At 44.0% G+C, this 20,314-nt stretch overlaps 1 protein-coding gene across 2 annotated transcripts in view; it reads right to left on the reverse strand.

Annotated features, from left to right (window-relative positions):
- LOC117367932 (collagen alpha-1(I) chain-like) overlaps window positions 1-20,314 on the reverse strand; it is a 539,431-nt gene that overhangs the window by 424,512 nt on the left and 94,605 nt on the right. For both annotated transcript variants that reach the window (XM_033961051.1, XM_033961050.1), the window contains exons 3-4: window positions 8,519-8,677; window positions 2,473-2,668 (exon numbers count right to left, since the gene is read on the reverse strand). In XM_033961051.1, coding sequence (XP_033816942.1) covers window positions 2,473-2,668; window positions 8,519-8,677 — 355 coding nt within the window. The remainder of the gene's footprint in view (window positions 1-2,472; window positions 2,669-8,518; window positions 8,678-20,314) is intronic.

The following is a 20,314-nucleotide window of genomic DNA, read 5'->3' on the forward strand; positions in this document are numbered from 1 at the left end:
TTGCTAGGCCGCTCCACCTCCAATGATGTAACTTCCTTCTTCCTCGGAGGCTGCTGGAGGGAATTTACTCGCTAAAGCTACGGCAGCAGTCAGGCAAGTTACAATTGAGAACCTGTTAATCGGGAGGTGGGAGTGGTGCTGATAGAAGGAGAGGAAAAGAGGAGAGGAGGGAGTAGTGCTGCTAGACCTGGGAGGTGAGTGGGTAAGGGAAGGGAGAGGAGCCCTGCTAGTCAGAGCTAGGAGAGGTGCTGCTGGCCCTGGGGGTGGAAAGGAGAGGTGCTGCAACCAATCAGTGGGGAAAACGGAAGAAGAGGGGAGGGAGAGGTGCTGTTGTGCTGTTGTAGCTGAGTGGTGGAGGGAGGTGAGAGAGAGAGGTGCTGCTGGATTGGGAACAGAAGAGAGTGCTGTTGGATTTAAAATGGAAGAGGGAAAGCTGCAGCAGGACTGAGGGGAGAGCAGTGGATGAGGAGAGTGGATAGGGGAAGGGGGAAGAGCAGTGGAGGAGGAGAGTGAGAGGGGATGGGGAAGGGGGAAGAGAAATGCTGCTGCACCCAACTGGGGAGACAGAGGGAAGGAAGTAGAGGGAAGACCAGGAAGGGAGAGGAGAGGAAAGAGATGCCAGAACCATGGGAAGGAGGGAAAGGAAAGGCGATACTAGACCATGGAGGGAAAGATGTCAGGGCATGGAGGGAGGAGGGAGATGCCAGACAAGGGGAAAGGAAGGAGGGAGGGAGAGAAAGGAAGGAGAGGAGATGCGATAATGGAGGGGGAGGGAAGGGAAACTAAGGAGACAAATGCCAGACCAGAGGGAAAGGAAGGAGAGGAGGTGCCAGAGCAGAGAGGGGGCGGGAAGGGAAGGAGATAGAGATGCCAGCCCATGGGGTGGAGTGGGCAGGAAGGAAGGAAAGTAGAAGAGAGAGAGATGCCAGAGCATAGAGGAGGGAGTGGAGACAGAAAAATGGAGAGGGGATGAAGCTGAAATGAATCATGTATAAAGGAGAGAAAGGGCATAGGATATACAGTTTATTGAAGGGACATAAAAAGAGGGAAGATGCCGTATGGAAGAGAGAGAGGGCGGACACTAGATGGAAAGGGCAGAGTGGGTGGACAGTAGATGGAAGGGGTAGAGAGAGCAGAGGCTGGGTGGAAGGGGCAAAGATAGAGGGCAGATGTTGCATCAAAGGGAGAGAGGACAAACGCTGTATAGAAAGAAAAGAGTGAAGAGATGATTAAAGCAGAAACTACAAAAGGTAGAAAGATATTTTTTGTTGCTTTACATAGAATCAAGTAGTATTGTACCTGTATTGATAAAACTTTATAAATAGAAAATGGAAATAAGGCTTTCTTTTGGACTAAACCCCTTTCCTCAGGACAGGATAGGATATCATAACAGCTGTATACTGTACTGTCTTGAAGAAAGAATTGGCCTCTGAAAGCTAACTGAAAAATGGATTAGTCCAATAAAATTGTATTTTCTTATTTCTTGTTATTTGTTTTATTTCTATTTGTTTTTAAAGTGGTGATTGTTATGTATCAGTTTTTTTCAAATTTACATCTACTGTCTTTATATTTTGAACAGTATTAGGGGACATGTGTCACTGTTTCTATGGTGTTGCATTAATTTAACTTTTGTCTACATATTTCTATTTTTAATTTGTGATTATTCCATATTGGGTGAGGGTGTTTCTCTGTTCTGTGTGTATGAATAGGACATGGTTTCCTGTTAGCACTGACTGTACAAAATCAATTGACTGTGCAGGATCTGACTTCTTTAGTTTTACAATTCGTGTGTTGGTGCTCTAGTGCAGTGTTCTTCAACCGCCAGTCAGTGGAACGGTGCTGGTCCGCAGAAATTTTCTACCAGTCCGCAGGGCTGGCACCTCCATCAGGCCCTCCATCAGGCACCTCCATCAGGCAGCGATTAACGCGGCGTCTTCGGGCCGGCTCCCTGAGTGCTACAGTGCATAAAGCCATGGGAAAAGGTTCCTACCCACATCCTACACCTCAACAGGAAGCCTTCTCTCTATCATATATACTAGGTACACCACTGGATTTAATGACCCTATTCTAACCACCAAATTTCCCTGTTCCACCCCACCCGGCTACTTTTTCATAATACCCGGCTGGAAAAAAATTCTGGGGAGAACACTGTATTGGTATTAGATCCCTAGTATGAGTCAAGTTAAGATAAAAACTTAAAATCGAAAAACTTGTACTGTAACTATGGCAAATTGTAATCTATTAATTATATTATGTATGTTTAACCTGTAACCCATTCTGAGCTCTTTGGGGGAGAAAGGCATAGAAAATGAATGAAATAATGTTAATACTATATATCTGCATTGAGATTTTAATAAGGTTAATCTAACTCTGATAGAATCTTAAGTCACCCAGCTGCTGCAATGCACATTATACATCTCTACTCTCATCGCTCCCAATCCAACCTACTCTCTCTTTTTTCCTTCCTCTTACCTCAAATGGTATCTCAAAAGGCTCTATGAGGCCTCCCACCATGATCAGCCCATCGGTGGTAACCCCTAGTCCAAAGAAGTTGGTCCAGGCTATGCGTTCGATGAGTTTACAATCCACATGCAGCTCCACCCTCTCTGCAGATATGCTTAGGGCAATACGATGCAACTCCCCATCAGAAAGAAAAGAAACAGGGAACCTGTGGGAAATTTACAAGTAAAATCTTACACCACCACTCTGGATGTTTAAGGTCAAATAATGTACATCTAAGATACTGCTGTCTTGGGCAACTTGCACTAACCATCACAGGTTGGTAGTACATGTCTAAATAATAACAAATGTAAATACAACATATAAAAAAGTCATAATTAAACATACTTTTCATGAACACATTCAAATCATTATAGGGCAACTTTATAAAGCTTTTTCCATGTTTAAAGCCTGTTTTACATGCATAAAAGCAGTTTTATAAAATTGTACAGCTGTGTATGTGCATATAAGCTATGTTTATAGAAAGTGTACCTATTTTTACATGATCTAGTGATGGGGTTTGGGTGAAGAGAGAGACCAAGAGTATGAGAGTGTGTGTGTGTATTGTGATGGAGTTATGGTACCTGTAGAAGGTTCAGAAAAAAAGCCCCACCTCTTTACTAGAGATCTCATGGGGCCCCCTCAAATCCCCAAGCTCTCATCCCATTCACCTCCCTTGAGCAAAAAGGGTATCTGAAAGTTTACTAGCCCAAAGAATTTAGGGCCTCCCTTTAGGTGTAACTATCCCAAGGAATCCTGCAGGTCAAAGGTGAAGTGCAGGATCTGAGGAAGTGAAGCGTAACAACCCTCCCCCCAATGAGGAATGTGAAACATCCACGGAGGGGACATGGAAATCAATCCATAATCTAGGAGTCACAATCAAAAAAGGAGGAATGGAGAGAAGAATCTTTCAATTGTTCAGTAAAGATGATGAATTTCTCCCTTTGGACTCTAAGTTTGGTGATCAAGTGTATTCTGATAACCCAAGTACCAGTTTTCATTGGTATAAAAGTGTCCAGCCTTGTTGTGGCCAAACTCTTTTTGCCTTGGGGTGAACTTGCGGACTAAATTTACATAAGAGACTAATTTGCATAAAAAGCCAACTAGTTGTATTGTTATAAGATTACTGGAGAAATCTTGGAGTCCTGAGAGTACTTCTTCTCAATCTTTCTGGGAACTATTAACACATAGATTGTTTATTTGACGGACTTCTAATTTTTGTCTTCCTTTCAACCTGGTTGGAAAAGTAGGAGGAAATTAGGGCCTTCTGCACTGGTTCAGGCTAAGGGATAGGTAACCCTTGGGGTGAGGGGGAAATGCTGGAGTCTTGCCTAACTCTCGATACACCCATCCCTTGAGTGATACAGAGGATCTTGTTAGTGGGAAGGAGATCTCAGAAGTAAAAAGGATCAGAGTGTGGAATTGGTATGACCATCCAGAAGACAACATCATGCTGATTTGGAGGATATTACCATGACAATACAAATAATATAGAAAATATGTAGGCACCTATGTAAAGTACACAAATATACACTCTCAGAGCCAATGTAAAATTTGTATGTCAACATTTATGTGCTATTGGGGCTTGATCTGAATGCCTAGCTTTATAAGGTGAAAGGCAGCTATGTTGCATTTATAAAATGGCTGTCTTTCTAGAATTCTCATATAGGCAGCCTGTTATATAAACTCAGTCCCTACATGTATAAAAACAAAACTCCCTTCGGACTAAATGAACGTTATATTTAAAAAAAAAGGTATTGTATTTCATTCATTCAAATTCTATACTGTTCTCCCAGGAGAGCTCAAGATAGTTTACATGAATTTATTCAGGTACTCAAGCATTTTTCCCTGTCTGTCCCGGTGGGCTGGCGAAGTTAATTTGAAGATATGGATGGGGACAGGGAGGTTTATAAGTTTAAAATTTGTCTAAGTGGATAAATGTATAATTTTATGTTTAAAATATGTAGTGAATTACGGAATTATGATAGATCTATAGATTCTTGAATGATAAAGAATAGTTTGGCTGGGAGGGTTATTGGTCTGTAAGAATACTGTAATATTTTAAGTGATGTCTATAGTGTAAATGTTTTAATTATTGTTCTTCATTTATTGAAATTATTTTAAAATGAACAAAGATTATTAAAAAAAAAAAGATATATCCTGCTTGATTGTCGTTAGCTGAGTTTTTCCAAAGATATGATACAACTGTGAACAGGATCAGCATTAGAGAAGTGCAGATATAACCAAGGCCTTGGGTCCCACACGGCAGGTGGCCCCAAACTTGCTCAATGTAGAAGAAAGTGCAGCCTGCCAGCTGACTTTGGGGCTCCCTCCAAAATGTCTGCTCTTGGTCCAGAATATCTACTACTACTATTAATATCACCAGCCCATGTATACACTACCTTTTTTTTTAGGGCTGTCTTGACAATATCATTTATTTTTGTGGATACGAGATTGGTTTCTTGAATAGGGGGTTTGTTTCTAAACATAATGAGTAGAAACTGATTAGTAGTTTAACCAGACAGAAAAGATTTAAAATCATATGAGGCCAGCTAATGCTGATACTCAATGGCATTTAACTGGATAATGCCACTGAATATCAGCAATGATCATACTTTTTTTTTTTTTTAAGTTCAAAACTGTTTATTAAGTTAGCAATGATCATACTTGACTATCCGAGTAGTGCTAGTGAGGTCCAGGAGTAGAGTGCTGGTGATTTTCAGTGTCAGTGATCAGATAGTTCACTGGGTAGATAAGACTACATAAAAAGCAGTCCTATATTTTAGAGGTTAACTGTCCATGCACTGACACTGAATATCGGCTGGTGCCTGGATAACTTCCAGGTGGCATAAACTTCCAGGTGGTGATATAAAAAGTCCTATTGTCCCTCAATGTCCCTCCCTATGAGAAACATCCTCTTCTGAATCTGAACCCTCTCCTCAAGATCAAAGGCCTCCCTGAATCCAATCCCTCTTTCCTCCCTCCCCAAGAGCAAAGTCCCCCCCCCCTGAATTTCATCCCTTTCTCCTCTCTCTTCCCTTAAGAGCCTTTCTGCCCCAATATAGACACCCCCCCTACACAGGCAATTAGGGTCAGATTCTATAAATGGCACCTAAAGTTGGGTAATCCAAAAAAACAAGGAAAACAATCCCACGACAAGTATACAACAAAGAAAAAGTAAAGAAGGGATTGTGCTCATCAACCTGAGATAAAATTGATTTTATTAAGTACAATCATCGATTAAAATGCAACGCATATCAGTTCGTCTTTCATATCCTTCCACACCTGACACAGTCCATGTTTCAGCTTCATAAGGGAAGCCTGCTTCAGGGGTGTACATGTAAATCTATAAAATACAAATACATTTTACAGATAAAAACAAGGAAATTGGTTTTATCTGCAAAATGTATATGTATCTTAGATTTACATCTACACTCCTGAAGCAGGCTTCTCTTATGAAGCCGAAACATGGACCATGTCGGGTCTGGAAGGATATGAAAGACAAACTGATATGTGTTGCATTTTAATAGATGATTGTATTTAATAAACTTAGCCTAAAGTTAGGTGCCTCTAAGGTGCCTAACTTAATTGGGAAAATATCCTTAATAGCCTCAATAATTGGGAAAAAAAGTTAATTGGGTGATAGGCACCTATATTTTATAGAATCGGATAGGCATCTGTCACCCAATTAAGGGACATTTACAGAATTAGACAGCATTTACAGAATCGTACCTAGTGGCGCCTTTGTAAAACAAAAGTTGCTGAAAGTGTAGGTGAGGGTTTTAAAAGGCCTACATTTCAGGCTCCTAAGATTTTGGAGAATTGTGCTTAGTGGTGCCTAACACTTAAGTGGGTGTTTCTATGGGCGGAGCGTGACTTAGGCGTCACTAAGCGTGATTCTCCAAAAACTGAGGCACCTGAAATATAGGCTTTTAAAACCCTCACCTACATTTCTGGTGCCATTTCTACCTAGGCGCCGATAGGTGTGATTCTGTAAATGGTACTTAAGAATGATTGACACGTGGCTGCTACCATTTTCCTAGGCACCGGTCGATTTAAGCACCGTTTAAAATGTGTGAACTTTCATGTTCAGAATTGGTACAAAGCCCATGGGTAAAAAATACTTGTGGATTTTGAAAAATGTCCCCTAACTTTTTATACAGTAGGATAACCCTGCAGTAATATTTGAAATATAATGTACCTTAGCTTTCAGCTAATGTGACCTCACTGTAAAATGGGTAAATTAAATTATGGAGAGGGCAGCAAAGTAGAAGCAAGATAGGAAGAAAAAGAATAGAAGTAAGAAGGGCTTTTATCAGCAAGTCCCAAGAAAATTCCTAGACCATGACAATCAGGCAGCACAAAATATCTTGGGAAAACCATTTGCTTCAAGAAGTTTTACAGATGAGCAAATAGAAGCCCATCTGTTTAAGGATTAAGGCTCAAAACATCAAGGATCTCGACATAAGCTGTCAACAGCCAAGATAAAAAAAAAAAAGAAAGAAAAGCCCATCTGAAAACAATCACTAATATATTCTTATTTTAACATATGACAGCACATCAAAGAACTTATCAGTCAGCTTCCAGACCAAGAAATAGTTATGAGAGCAATGTGTCGGTGCTATAGTGGAAAACGCACACTGGGTACTATTCTAGCAGGACTATGCCCGTTTTTCGCTGATACACACATTATAGAGGCTTGACATAACCCAAATTCTGTACAGTGTTTGAGGTGGTAGGTAACAAAAGACTAATTTTATAACAGGGTGCCTACTCAAAATGCTATTTAAGGTGCTTATTTTAAGGTTATTCTATAAAGAAAAGCAAATGCCTATTTTTTTAATACTCTATTGTATAGCTTCAATACACACATTATCCAGTCTCTTTATATGATCCTCAGAGGGCTAAAAGACCCTTATGGTTTATGTGAATCTAGTCACAAAACCCGATCGTCATAGGATCAATAATTTCTACTCTTATATTTTTATACGTTTTTTGTGTCTTTTGTAATTTTTTAAGTTGTAATAACTTTTTTCATATTTATATACTTAGCTTGGTATTAGCAGCCAGTATTAAGGAGTGCCTCTACCAACATGCACATGTTTCAAGATAACTTTTCATCAGGGTTGAAGCTCCCGTGTTTAATCTAAACACAAATACAAAAATATTTTGTCTTAGCCAGTGAGAATAACTATAATTTAATTTTAACTATGCTTCATACATACTAACAAGGACCTCTCACCTATTACTTATCATGTATAATTTAAATTATAGTAAACTTACTATCGTGCTTCAAAGAAACCGCTCTTCTCCATGAAGTATCATGTTATAATGGCATCTGTCGTCAAACAAAAAATTCAAACCGAAACTAAAGTGTCTGATAAACCACAAGGGTTTTTTAGCCCTCTGAGGATCATATAAAGAGACTGGATAATGTGTGTATTGAACTACTTTTTAATACTAGCATAAGTTGCTTCACATGTGCCTACACTGAAGGTACGGATGCTTACACCAGCTCTAGAGCCAATTTAAATGTATGTGCCTACATTTTGCAAGTGCATAAATTAATGTATTTCATAATCAATGCACTTATTGTGTGCACCACCTGCTCTTTATCCAAACTCCACCCATGTGCATTCACACAGTGAAAGTATGGGCCATGCAAACAATGCGCATACCATTTCAGTTGATTGGTTATTTTAAGAGGTCATTTATGTATATTAAGTGGCTGCCTACATATGTAAATGTTTAAAATATCACCATTTAGAAATGTTCTTAGCAGCCTTAATTAGGTGGCTCCTTATAACACTACCACCCTCAGTGTCTTTTTAATTCTTACATTACATTAGTGATTTCTATTCCGCCGTTAGCTTGCGGTTCAAGGTGGATTACATAAAGGATTTATCTGGCCATTTCCAGAGGAATTATAGAATAGTTAGATTAGTTCATAATTCTCTCACTTGAATGTTTTTGCATGCTGCCCAGTAAACCCACTAGAAAGAAAAACAATGAAACTTACTCATAGTCACCTCTCCTGACAGAGACAAAGATGAGGGAATGAGGATTAATCCTGATCTGGAACAGCACCTGGCCATGAATGCTGAGAATAGACAGGAGGCTGGTGTCTTCCTTAAGCGAGTACCTCAACTTTATCAGCACACTCAGCTCGTCCATAAAACTACGAGGAAAGGAGAGAAGGAAAAGAGAAAACAATTCCTGAATCACGTATGATGTGACTATATAGTTATAGCCAGATAGAGGCAGATTGGCCATTGAGATGATAGGGCAGTACCTAAGGGCCCACAGCAGTAAAAGGCCTACTCTCCCCTAACTCATCTGGTTTAATCATTTTTGGGCCATTGACCCTTAGTGCCCAAGGGCCCAGATCAGTCAGTCCACTCCTGCAGCCAAAAGTGTTTAAGGTCTATATCACTCAGTATATGACAAGGATACTGGTACAGGTACAAGATCCTTTATCCCAAATCCCTGGGACCAGGCATATTTCAGTTTTTGAAATTTTTCATTTTTTGGAATGGCAATGTTAAGTCAGAAAAAGACAGACCATAAGACCATAAAATTGCCACCAAACATTAAACATTTCAAGCACTTCAAGCACAAACTTGTTCACCAAAGAGCCTTCAGTCAGTCATATGCCTACACGGGCTGATATATCTCTGCCTCACATTTTCATGTAGGACAGATATAAAATATATAATAGAATAAAATAAAATATAGGAGTGTGTAACCAAACAATTTTCAAACAGTGACAACAACTGATAGAGTATGACGGCAGAAAAGGGCCAATGGCCCAACAAGTCTGCCCACTCAAATAACCCACCCCCCTAAGCACTTCCTCGAAGTAAACCCACATGTTTATCCCATTTATTCTTAAAACCGAGCACGTTGCTGGCCTTTACTACCTGAAGTGGAAGATTATTCCAATGATCAACCACCCTTTCGGTGAAGAAATATTTCCTAATGTCCCCATGAAATCTCCCACCCCTGATTTTTAGCAGATGTCGTCGTAGGTCCTGTAAGGAAAAAGATGTCTTCTTCCATCTCCAACTCACAACAACACCCCTCAAAAACCAGGGCTACATCTCAGAGTCTATAGCAAAAAAAAGGAGAAAAGACCTCAGTGTCTAACAGGGGCTCTAAAAAAGCTTCCCAAATAGACAAGCCAATCTCAGACAGAGTTTGAAACTGGCAGACACATCCTTGGTCAAAAAAACTCTTTCAAACTCCGTTAATATTCAGTCACCCATCTCGTTTTATCAACTTAGTTTAAATTTTCATAAATAGTGTCATAGAAATCACTTATCTGAACAAATAGCTGTTTAGACGTAGTCCTGGGGTTAGAAAGCAGGAACAAAAAATGCTCCGTGGGAAGTCAGCTGAAGGCTAGTTAAAGCATGTCCAATGCAACACTTCCACAATCATCCAACAGGGCTCCCTGTTTCGCTACAATGCTTCGTCAGGGATCTTATGGACGCTCAAAATCCCTGACGAAGCATTGTAGCGAAACAGGGAGCCCTGTTGGATGATTGTGGAAGTGTTACATTGGACATGCTTTAACTAGCCTTCAGCTGACTTCCCACGGAGCATTTTTTGTTCCTGCTTTCTAACCCCAGGACTACGTCTAAACAGCTATTTGTTCAGATAAGTGATTTCTATGACACTATTTATGAAAATTTAAACTAAGTTGATAAAACGAGATGTGTGACTCTGAATATTAACGGAGTTTGAAGGAGTTTTTTTGACCAAGGATGTGTCTGCCAGTTTCAAACTCTGTCTGAGATTGGCTTGTCTATTTGGAAAGCTTTTTTAGAGCCCCTGTTAGACACTGAGGTCTTTTCTCCTTTTTTTTTTTTTGCTATAGACTCTGAGATGTAGCCCTGGTCTTTGAGGGGTGTTGTTGTGAGTTTGAGATTTTTTGGACATCCTTTCTTAGTATAAATCATGTTTTATTGGCACATCAGCAGTAAATACATAATACATCACAACAATACAACAAGATCGCGAACACCAAACGTACCATCAAACACATTTTCACCCCAACCAAAGAATCCCCCCAGTCCCCACCTACTCCAAAGCCCAAACCCCCACCCCATCCCAAACCCACACCATGAGACCCAATCCATACCCAAAAACCCCCAGCAAGAAAGGAGTATGCTGAGCAAGCTGTTTGCTTATGCCGCTCAGCACATATCAAACAAAACAAGAGAACCAAATCCCATCCTCCCACCCACAATATGTAATCCCACCCTACCCACCGAACTCCACATACTTCCAACCACCCATACCCACCATTCACACTCACCCAAACATCCACCCACCAACCCGGGGAAAACAGCTGAGAGCATAAGGTATCAGCAACAGAGTGAATTTAAGACCAGACTTCTGGCCCTAGGGGAAAGCGAGGAAATGTAGGGGTCCCAGGTCTGCAGGAAAATCTTCGACCGCCTGACAGATAATCGAGCATGGCGCTGCTCCAAGAGCATCAAATTATGAAAACGATTCCTCCAAGCCCAGTAAGCAGGCGCTATGTCTTGTGTCCAAACGCTAAGAATGACCTTCTTTCCTATAACAGCACCCTTCCGGATCAGCAACCGATGTCTCCGAGCAGGCACTCGCAAAGATTCATATCTATCCAAAAGCAAGCCTACCGGAGACATCGGAATAGCGTGACCAACCAGCCGCTCCAAAAAGCGGAGTATGGCTCTCCAAAAGACTTTCACTCGAGGGCATCCCCAAAATGCATGAAAAAAGGAGTTGCACCCCAGTGTACACTTAGGGCAGATTGGAGAAGAAATGCCCCCAACCTTGTGGACCTGCTCTTGGGAAAAATACGCTCGATAAACCACTCGAAATTGGCATTCCCTCAGTTCTGCACTAATAGAAATAGAAGAGATACGACCAATAAGGGAAGGAAAGTTCAAGGACTCACCAGGTATGCCCAGATCTCTACCCCAGCGGTTCTCCAAAGCCGTATAAGACTTCTGAGGAGTAAGCCGCCGCAAAGCCCCATGCAACGCAGACACCGTCAAGCCACAAGCATAAAATTGGGCAAAAAATAGACGAAATTGGTTACCCAATCGAAACCGTAAGCCCGGGCGCGCCAAGGACCTCACATAATGATGAATTTGCCGATACGCAAACAGACCTCCCACACCCAAGGAATGAAGCATGGGAAAGTCTCCCCAAGGTCTTATCGCCCCCTCCTCATCCAATAAATGCTCAAGAAGAAGAAAACCCTCTCCAGTCCATCGCACAAAGACCGAGTTATCACAGCCAGGCAGAAACTGCGGATTCCCCCGTATAGACAACTGATCCGAAACTTGATGGTCCCCCCCTAGCAACCCGACCAATGCCTTCCAAGAAAAACGCCACGACCGAAGGATGAAACTAGATCGGAACGCGGGGGGCAAGAGGCGAACAGGTAACTGAGACAACGAAAACAAGTGCCAAGGAGAGAAAAGAGCATTTTCAAAGTCCCGAAAAAGATAGTCATCACTCCGTAAGCACCAGTCTCCCAAAAATCGCAGCAAGCAAGCCAGATTATAGAGGCCGATATCCGGGAGTCCCACACCACCGATCCTTCCCGAGCCGAACAGATAAGAGATCGATATCTGAGACTTCTTGCCTTGCCAGAGGAATCGGGTCAGCTGCCTATGAAGCCGTTGAAGATCGCTACGACGAAGACAAAGAGGCAGCAACTGGAGTACATAAAACCAGCGGGGAAAAATAACCATCTTATACAAGTGAACCCTACCATAAAAAGAGAGAGGCAGAGACATCCACTTTGCAAAACAACCCTCCGTAGCGGCCAACAAAGCATCTACATTAGCACGATATAACCGTCCCACACTGCTCGTGAGTTGCACTCCCAAATATTTGAATACACCATCCGCCCACCGTAAAGGAAACTGCCCCGGCCACTCCAAGCGCACCGCCTCGGCAGTAGCTAATGCCAAAGATTTATCATAATTCAATTGGAAGCCCGAAAAATCGCCATACTCTGTAAAAAGCGACATAAGAGCAGGAAAGGAGTCCCACGGGGAGGTCAAATGAACCAACAAATCGTCTGCAAATGCCGAAATCTTAAACTCTCGGCCGCCGAGAGAAACACCCCGAACCGCCGGATTAGCAGAGATTTCGCGAAGTAAGGGATCCAAGGTGAGCACGAAAAGAAGAGGAGACAAGGGGCAACCTTGTCTAGTACCCCGCTGAATTGGAAACACCGCCGAAGAAACTCCATTAACCAGCACCCTGGCCTGCAGATCATGATATAACGCAGCCACCGCATCACTAAAGAAACCTCCCATACCATAATGTTGAAGAGTACAAAACAAAAAATCCCACAAAACCTTATCAAAGGCCTTATGGGCATCAAAACTGACCAACAAAGAAGAAACCCGCTCCCGCTCCACCCACTCCAGCGAAGCCAGTATAGTACGTAAATTGCGAGTGGACGACCGACCTTTGACAAACCCAACTTGAGGCTCCGCCACCAGTGAGGGCAAAATACCCGCCAACCGGTTGGCCAACAATTTAGCAAAGAATTTAGCTTCAGCATTCAACAAGGATATGGGGCGATACGAGGAGGCCCTTAATGGGTCTTTGCCGGGCTTAAGCAAAACCACAATCTGAGCAACCCGAAGAGAAGGCGGGAGAGCCCCATCGCGTACCGCAGTGTTAAACACATCAACCAGAACTGGGGCCACGTCCGCCAGTAGAAGTCTATAGAATTCACTGCGAAAGCCATCGGGCCCCGCCGCCTTTTGCAGCGGAGAACTACCAAGAACCAGCGATAGCTCTTCAACTGTAAAAGGAGCCTGCAAACGCGCATTCTGAGCGTCCGTCACCACCGGATGAGAGACCTGATCCAAATAAAGATCACCCGCCAACGAAGAAACCCGTGGAGCAGCATACAACTCCTGGAAATAATGGTGAAACACCGCCGCCATATCCTCATCCTTGTGGACCAAACCACCATCTGCCCGGCGGAGATGGAGAATTGGGGAAAACCCCTTAGCACGTCGAATCAAATTTGCCAAAAGCTTACCGCTCTTATTAGCATGCAAATACAGTTGAAATTTATAGTATGCCAAAGACTTCATAGCCCGATCATGTAATAGTTCCCGCAACGACAACTGCGAAGCCAATAATAACGCTCTATTGATTCCGGTGGGATGAGCCCCATAGCGGCGACGATCATCCTGAACCTGGCGCTCCAACCGGAGCACCTGACGGTCGCGCCTTTTTTTCTTTCGGCTAGAGTAAGCAATGATCTCACCCCGCAACACCACTTTAGCAGCCTCCCAGTAAAGAAATGAGTCACCTCTATGAGACGCATTATGAAAAGCATAGTCCTTCCATTTATCTACCAAGAAAGCATGAAACTCCTGATCAGAATAGAGCGAGAGAGGAAACCGCCAATGAAAGCCCCCAGGGGTATCTCCAGGAAACTCTAAAATAAGAATAATCATAGCATGATCCGAAACATCATATCCTCCAATCTCCGCCGAGCTCACCTGCGAAAACAGGGAGTCCGTGAGCAACCAATAATCAATACGGGACTGCGTTGCATGGGCACTAGATGTATGAGTGTAGTCGCGGTCTCCAGGATGTAACACCCGCCACACATCAATCAAAGACATAGAAGAGGCAAATAAGGGAAGGCCTCTATTCGGGGCATACCTGTCGTGAGGAAGGGGATTAGATTTGTCAATAGTGGGATCAAAAGCTTGATTAAAATCCCCACCCAACACCACTGGAAGGTCCTGATGAAGGAGTCTGGTGAGTGAACGCATAAAGGACCCATCCCAAGTGTTAGGAGCATATATATTACACAAGAGCAAATCCTGCCTATTAAGTGTCACTTTAGCTACCAGATAACGCCCCTGCGGGTCAGACCATACCTTATGGGTAGTCAAATGCAGACCCTTACGACATAAAATGACCACCCCCGCCTTCCGGTGCAGACCCGAAGACTCCAAGATCTCGCCAACCCACCACCGGCAGAGTTTAACATGTTCCGCAGAAGAGAGGTGGGTCTCCTGCAAAAATGCTATATCCGCCTTTTGTCGATTCAATGCACTAAGAATTTTTTGGCGTTTAACAGGAGATGTGATACCATGGACATTCCAGGAGATAAACTTAATTACCATGAGTATGAAAAGCTAAGATAAAAAGAAAGATAGCTGAATAGACAACCGGGGGAACCGTCCCAGCCAGCGGCTCCTTCCCAGAGCAAAAATTCACCCATAGTCCAAAAAAAAAACACAAACACAACCAAACACCAATACCCCGGGTCACACAACCACCTCCAGTCACACCCAAACACACCCTTCCAAACATTCCACACATACAAACCCCTTCTCAAACCCAGCCCCCAACCACCCAGCAGCCCTCCCCCCCCCAACAACCTCCCAATCTCCAACCCCCAAATTCTCATGTACAGATCTGGGAGAAACCCAGATATCAGTCACGCTGAAAAGCCCTCCCGAGCCCACCCCCCAACTTCCATAGAAACTAAACACAAACCCACGAAGAAGTACTGGAAAATAGACTAAAGAAATACCTCAACAAATAAAATAAGAATGAACAATTACTGCGGAGGAACAGGCAGCTATGCGGGGAAACTTTCCCAATATAAACCGCAAAGAAGACAACATATCAATAAATAAAATAAAATAAATCCCCCTTATGCTGAGAGAGAACAAAACAAGAAACTATGTCAAAAGCAGAAGGGAGCACCATGGCAGGAAAGCAGGCCATCCCCCACGGGGGAACAGCGCCATATAATCCAACACACAGGCAAACAAGAACAGCAGAAACAAAACCAAAGGGCTGGAGTCCGCGGACATGGGTCAGGCAGAGAAGAGGGCAGCAGCTCCCAAAACTCCAGCACCACCGCCCCACCGGCAGCCCATGGCAAAGTCCAAGGCTGCTTGCTAGCAGCAGCAAAACAGCAAGAGAGCCAGCCCAGTACAATCCAGAAACCAGAAACTAGGAAACAGAGGACGATCAGGGGCTAGGCGCCGCTCCCACCAGGCGTTGCACATAAGCCAAGGCATCGGCCGCAGAGTCAAAAAAGTGAGAGCGACCCTCATGTTGAACTTTGAGGCGTGCAGGATAGAGAAGCGCGAACTGGATGTGCCGCTCATGGAGTTGACGACAAACAGCGGCAAACTCCTTCCTCCGGGCAGCCAATTGAACCGAGAAGTCCTGGAAGCACAAAATCTTCTGATTTTCATAGGTGAGGGGGCCTTTCGCCCGAATAGCCCGCAGGATCTCCACCTTGTGGGCATAATTCAACACCTTGAAGATTACCACCCTAGGACGGGTAGCATCCTGGCGACGAACTCCCAGACGGTGCGCTCTTTCAATCCGCAGGGGCCCCGCAGTCGAAGGAAGCTGAAGAGACTGCACCAGCCAGGATTCCAGAAAGGAATGCAGCTGCCCATCCAACACCGACTCGGGAACGCCAACAAGTCGCAAATTGCTGCGCCTGGAGCGATTCTCCAGATCCTCCACCTTAAGTTCCAGCTGGCGAATTTTTGAGTCCGCCGCTGTCTGTGCCTCCCTAGACTGCCCGGCTGAGTCCTCCAAATCAGACACCCTTTGTTGAAAAGAGCCAAACTCCGCTCTAAGATGGCTCACAGAATCATCCAAGCCATCCAGTTTGTCTGAGAGCTTTTGGAGCTGGGAGGTAAGGGTGTCCTGTATCGCTGCCTGCACCTCCGTTATGATATCCGCTACCCACTCAGACCTTGGTGAAGAAGGAGACACGAGGGCCGGCTCCGCCATCTTGGAATCTGCAGCCCGAGGCTTCTCCCGATCTTTGCGGGTCACTTTTGCAGCCATAGTGCCCCAAACCGATCTCAAAACGCTGCCGGGACTTCCCCTCCGAAACCGGAAGTCGGGGAGAGCAGACCGCGCCGATAGCAACGCCGGCCGAGTAGAGGAAAACAAGCGGGCCCGGGAGCTCTTCTCACACACGTCGGCTCACCGAGACGGCATCACGTGACTCTGGACATCCTTTCTTGTATACTTGGATTCTTCCATCTCCATACAGCCAGTAACATATTTGAACGTCTCTATCATGTCTCCCATCTCTCTGCGTTCCTTGAGAGAGTATAGCTGCAACTTACCTAGATGTTCTTCTTATGGGAGATCCTTGAGTCCTGAGACCATCCTAGTGGCCAATCTCTGAATCGACTCTATTCTCAGCAAATCCTTTCGATAATGTGGCCTCCAAAATTGAACACAGTATTCCAGGTGTGGTCTCACCAAGAACCTGTAAAGTAGCATCACCACTTCGGGATTTCGGCTGATGAAACTTCTCCAGATGCAACCCAGCATTTGTCTAGGCTTGGATGAAGCTTTCTCCACTTGATCGGCAGCCTTCATATCTTCACTAATGATTACTCCCAGGTCCCGTTCTGTAACAGTTCTAGTTAAGGTCTCACCGTTCGGAGTGTAGGTTCTGCAAGGGTTTCCGCTACCAAGGTGCATAACTTTACACTTCTTGGCATTAAAGCTCAGCTGCCAAATAGCAGACCATTTCTCCGGTAAAAGTAGGTCCTGTGTCATACTGTCGAGTACGGTATCTCCGCCCACTTCATTGCATAATTTAGCGTCGTCGGCAAATAATGCAATTTTACCCTGAAGTCCCTGAGGCAGATCCCGTACGAAGATATTAAATAGGATTGGACCCAGGACCGAGCCCTGCGGTACCCCACTGAACACCTCCGACGTTTCAGAGGGAGTACCATTTACCACCACCCTTTGAAGTCTGCATGCAATGTCGGTTGAACATCAATCACCATTTTAAAATTGGATGAATGAGCATCATGTTATTTATGGAAAAAAGTGTGTACAACTGAGGAAAGAGTCGCACTAAAGAGTGTGCATTACTGGGGAAAGAGTCGTAAACATTAACACTTCGAGCACTTCAAACACAAACTTGTTCCAAACATAGGCCCAGATGCACTAAACTCACCATGTGTCTAACAATCATGGACAAACCAGTTGAACTGGTTTAGCGGCGAATGTAATGCATCGACAGATGTCCACAATGACTCACCATGGACTTTTCCGTGTGTTCGATGCAGCCTCTGACTCTGCCATTAGTATTAAAATGAGCACCCTGATCACTTAGGCATGCACTAAATCACTACAATGACCTGAAATTACTGACTGTTCCAACAGATCTGCCATAGTCAGCCACAACAGCGCCCCCCCCCCAAAAAAAAAAAAGAGAGGCAGGAGAGATATCTACTCCCTTCTGCCTCAGAAATGGCCCCTGAAATTAAAGGGAGGCAGAAGGGATGCCCACTCCTTCCTGCCTCAGAAAACCGGACCCACCAAGGCAAAGATCCTATGGGAAGAGCCTTCGATATCTAAAACAATCAGATTCTTAGGCTCCCTTCCCAGGGCATCTCATGATGCATCGGGAAGAGGACCTAAGGAACTCATTGGCCCAGGGGCCTTAAGTATCTGGTCCAATCAGAGTCTTAGGCCCCTCCCAGTACCTCCAAGGATGTACTAAGAAGGGGAAATCCCACTATTTTGAAGAGGCAGGCCTGCCAGGAGGGAGTGGGCATCCTTCTACAACAAGGTACCAGAGGGGGTGTTTTGGGTATGTGTTTGAGCTGGGAGTTCTAACCTTACACCTCCCAGCCCACCAGGGCCTTCTCCTGGGAACGGGGTGGTGGGAGGAGTTGGAAGGATGGCCTTGGTGTTGGGGGAATGTGGGGTGTGGGTTTCCAGGTTTGGGCAGTTAGGAGTATGGGAGTGGTCAAGGTGGCCAAGGCAGGAGGTAGTGAGCATCCCTCCTGCTGATTTTTTAAAGTTGCTAGCAAGGGGGGTGTCGGGGTATGTGTGTGTGTGGGTGTATCCAGCTGGTTGTGGCAGGAGGGAGTGGGCATCCTTCCTGTCAATTTTTTTTAAGTTTAGGGGAAGGCCTTCATCAAGGTGAGGGGCGACAGGACCTTTTTTGTTTTTAATGGGCACAAATGGGGTGTGTGTGTAACACAGGCATAACATTCGTGCCCATTAAAAAAAGGTACTCTTCCTTCTTTCGCGAAGCAGCCAAGAGACAAGAGGCTGTTTCAGAGCTTCCCCTGCTCTGCTGTTCGGGGTCTGCCCTGCCAGCTCTATGCATGTGTGAAAGTCACTTTTCCAATGGCTGATGGAGTGGAATTATGGCCAGTCTCCACAAAACGAATTTTCATGCAATGTCGGTTGAACATCAATCACCATTTTAAAATTGGACAATGTGTCAGCCCCACAGCTAACTACTGGATTTTAGTGACAATTTTAGTGCATCCAGGCCCATCTTTAGTCAAATGTCTGACGTACATCATCTTCTGTCTGTAATCGGCTATCTGACGATGGGGCAGGAACAGTGGCAGTTATCTGCCTAATTAACAAAGGTTTCTGTTTCAGTAATCTTTTTTTGATTAAGTAGACAGCTATAACCTCATGCTCACTGATAAATGTAAGTTGTTCCATACCAGTAATTAACTGGTCACACATTTTCACCATATTATCTATAGCAATATGTCACAAACTTTTTAAGTTGCTGGCACACTAATCTCGAGGCTACAGCTGGAGGGCACCCGGAAATGCACGGACGTCGAAGCAATGTCACGTCAATGTCCATGCATGCATGGATGTCCTCCAACCGTGGCCCTGAGCCTCCTATTAACGCCAGTGGAGGGATGCTGCAGAAGGAGAGGTGAGGAGCAGCAGAGGCACCAGCGAGGAGAGGCACAGGCATCAGCTGACTGACTACAGGATGTGCCTCTCACTGCACACAGCACACAGTTTGCGATACACTGATCTATAGGGATTTTTTCTCCAGTGTTTACAAGGTCTTCATCATCACTACCATCCTCAAGCTTATCTTTAACACTATTTCAACAATCTTACCATTACTGAAGGAATGCACAACAGGTGCATCTTTGTCAATATTCAGCGCTTCATTAACATCAGCTACCTAACATTTTCAGAAGATAGATTTCTGGCATAAACAATGAGGTTTGATATCATCACCATTTCATCATTGACTTGGAAAACTTCAAAGTCTTCCTCTACAGGTTTGTTTTCATCGAATATTGTTGATGGCCAAAGTTGTTGCCATGCATACTTTAATTCAGATCTTTCCAGGCATTGGCAAGTGCATAAATGGCATCCTTAATCCTGAACTCCTTGAGAAAGTCTTGAATTCTTATGCCTCTGTTAATTGCATCAATCATGCAATTTAGAAAACTGTCTTTATAACTGGTCTTCATGGAATATAAAATTCCTTGGTCACCAAGGCTGTAGTAAGGATCTCACATTAGGTGGGAGGTAAATGGCAGAAACATTATTTTTCAAAAGAAGTTCTTGAGGTGGATGTGCACAGCAGTTGTCTAGAACTATTAAAACTTCACAGTTCTCTACCAGTCCATCTTCTCTACAATGAGTGCTTGCTACAGGCACAAAGTGGTTATGGAACCAACCTCTACATATTTCTCTGATTACTGATGCTTTCTTGTTAGGTAGAAGACATATATCCTTGAAATATCCAGGATGTTGGCATTTTCTGATCACTGCCAAACTTAATTTGTGTGTGCCTGCAGCATTGGTATATGCAAGAATAGTTACCCTGTCTTTTGTGTCTTTAAAACCAGATGATACTCATTCATCAGCTGTTTTCAGTGTTTTTCTAGGAACATAGCGCCAATAGAGAGCTGTTTCGTCAGCACTGTTAATTTGTTCAGGACCAAGGTTTCCATCAGATATCTTGTAATCAGCAGAAGCT

This window comes from Geotrypetes seraphini, chromosome 10 (assembly GCF_902459505.1).
Source record: "Geotrypetes seraphini chromosome 10, aGeoSer1.1, whole genome shotgun sequence".
In the NCBI taxonomy this organism is placed as follows: Eukaryota; Metazoa; Chordata; class Amphibia; order Gymnophiona; family Dermophiidae; genus Geotrypetes; species Geotrypetes seraphini.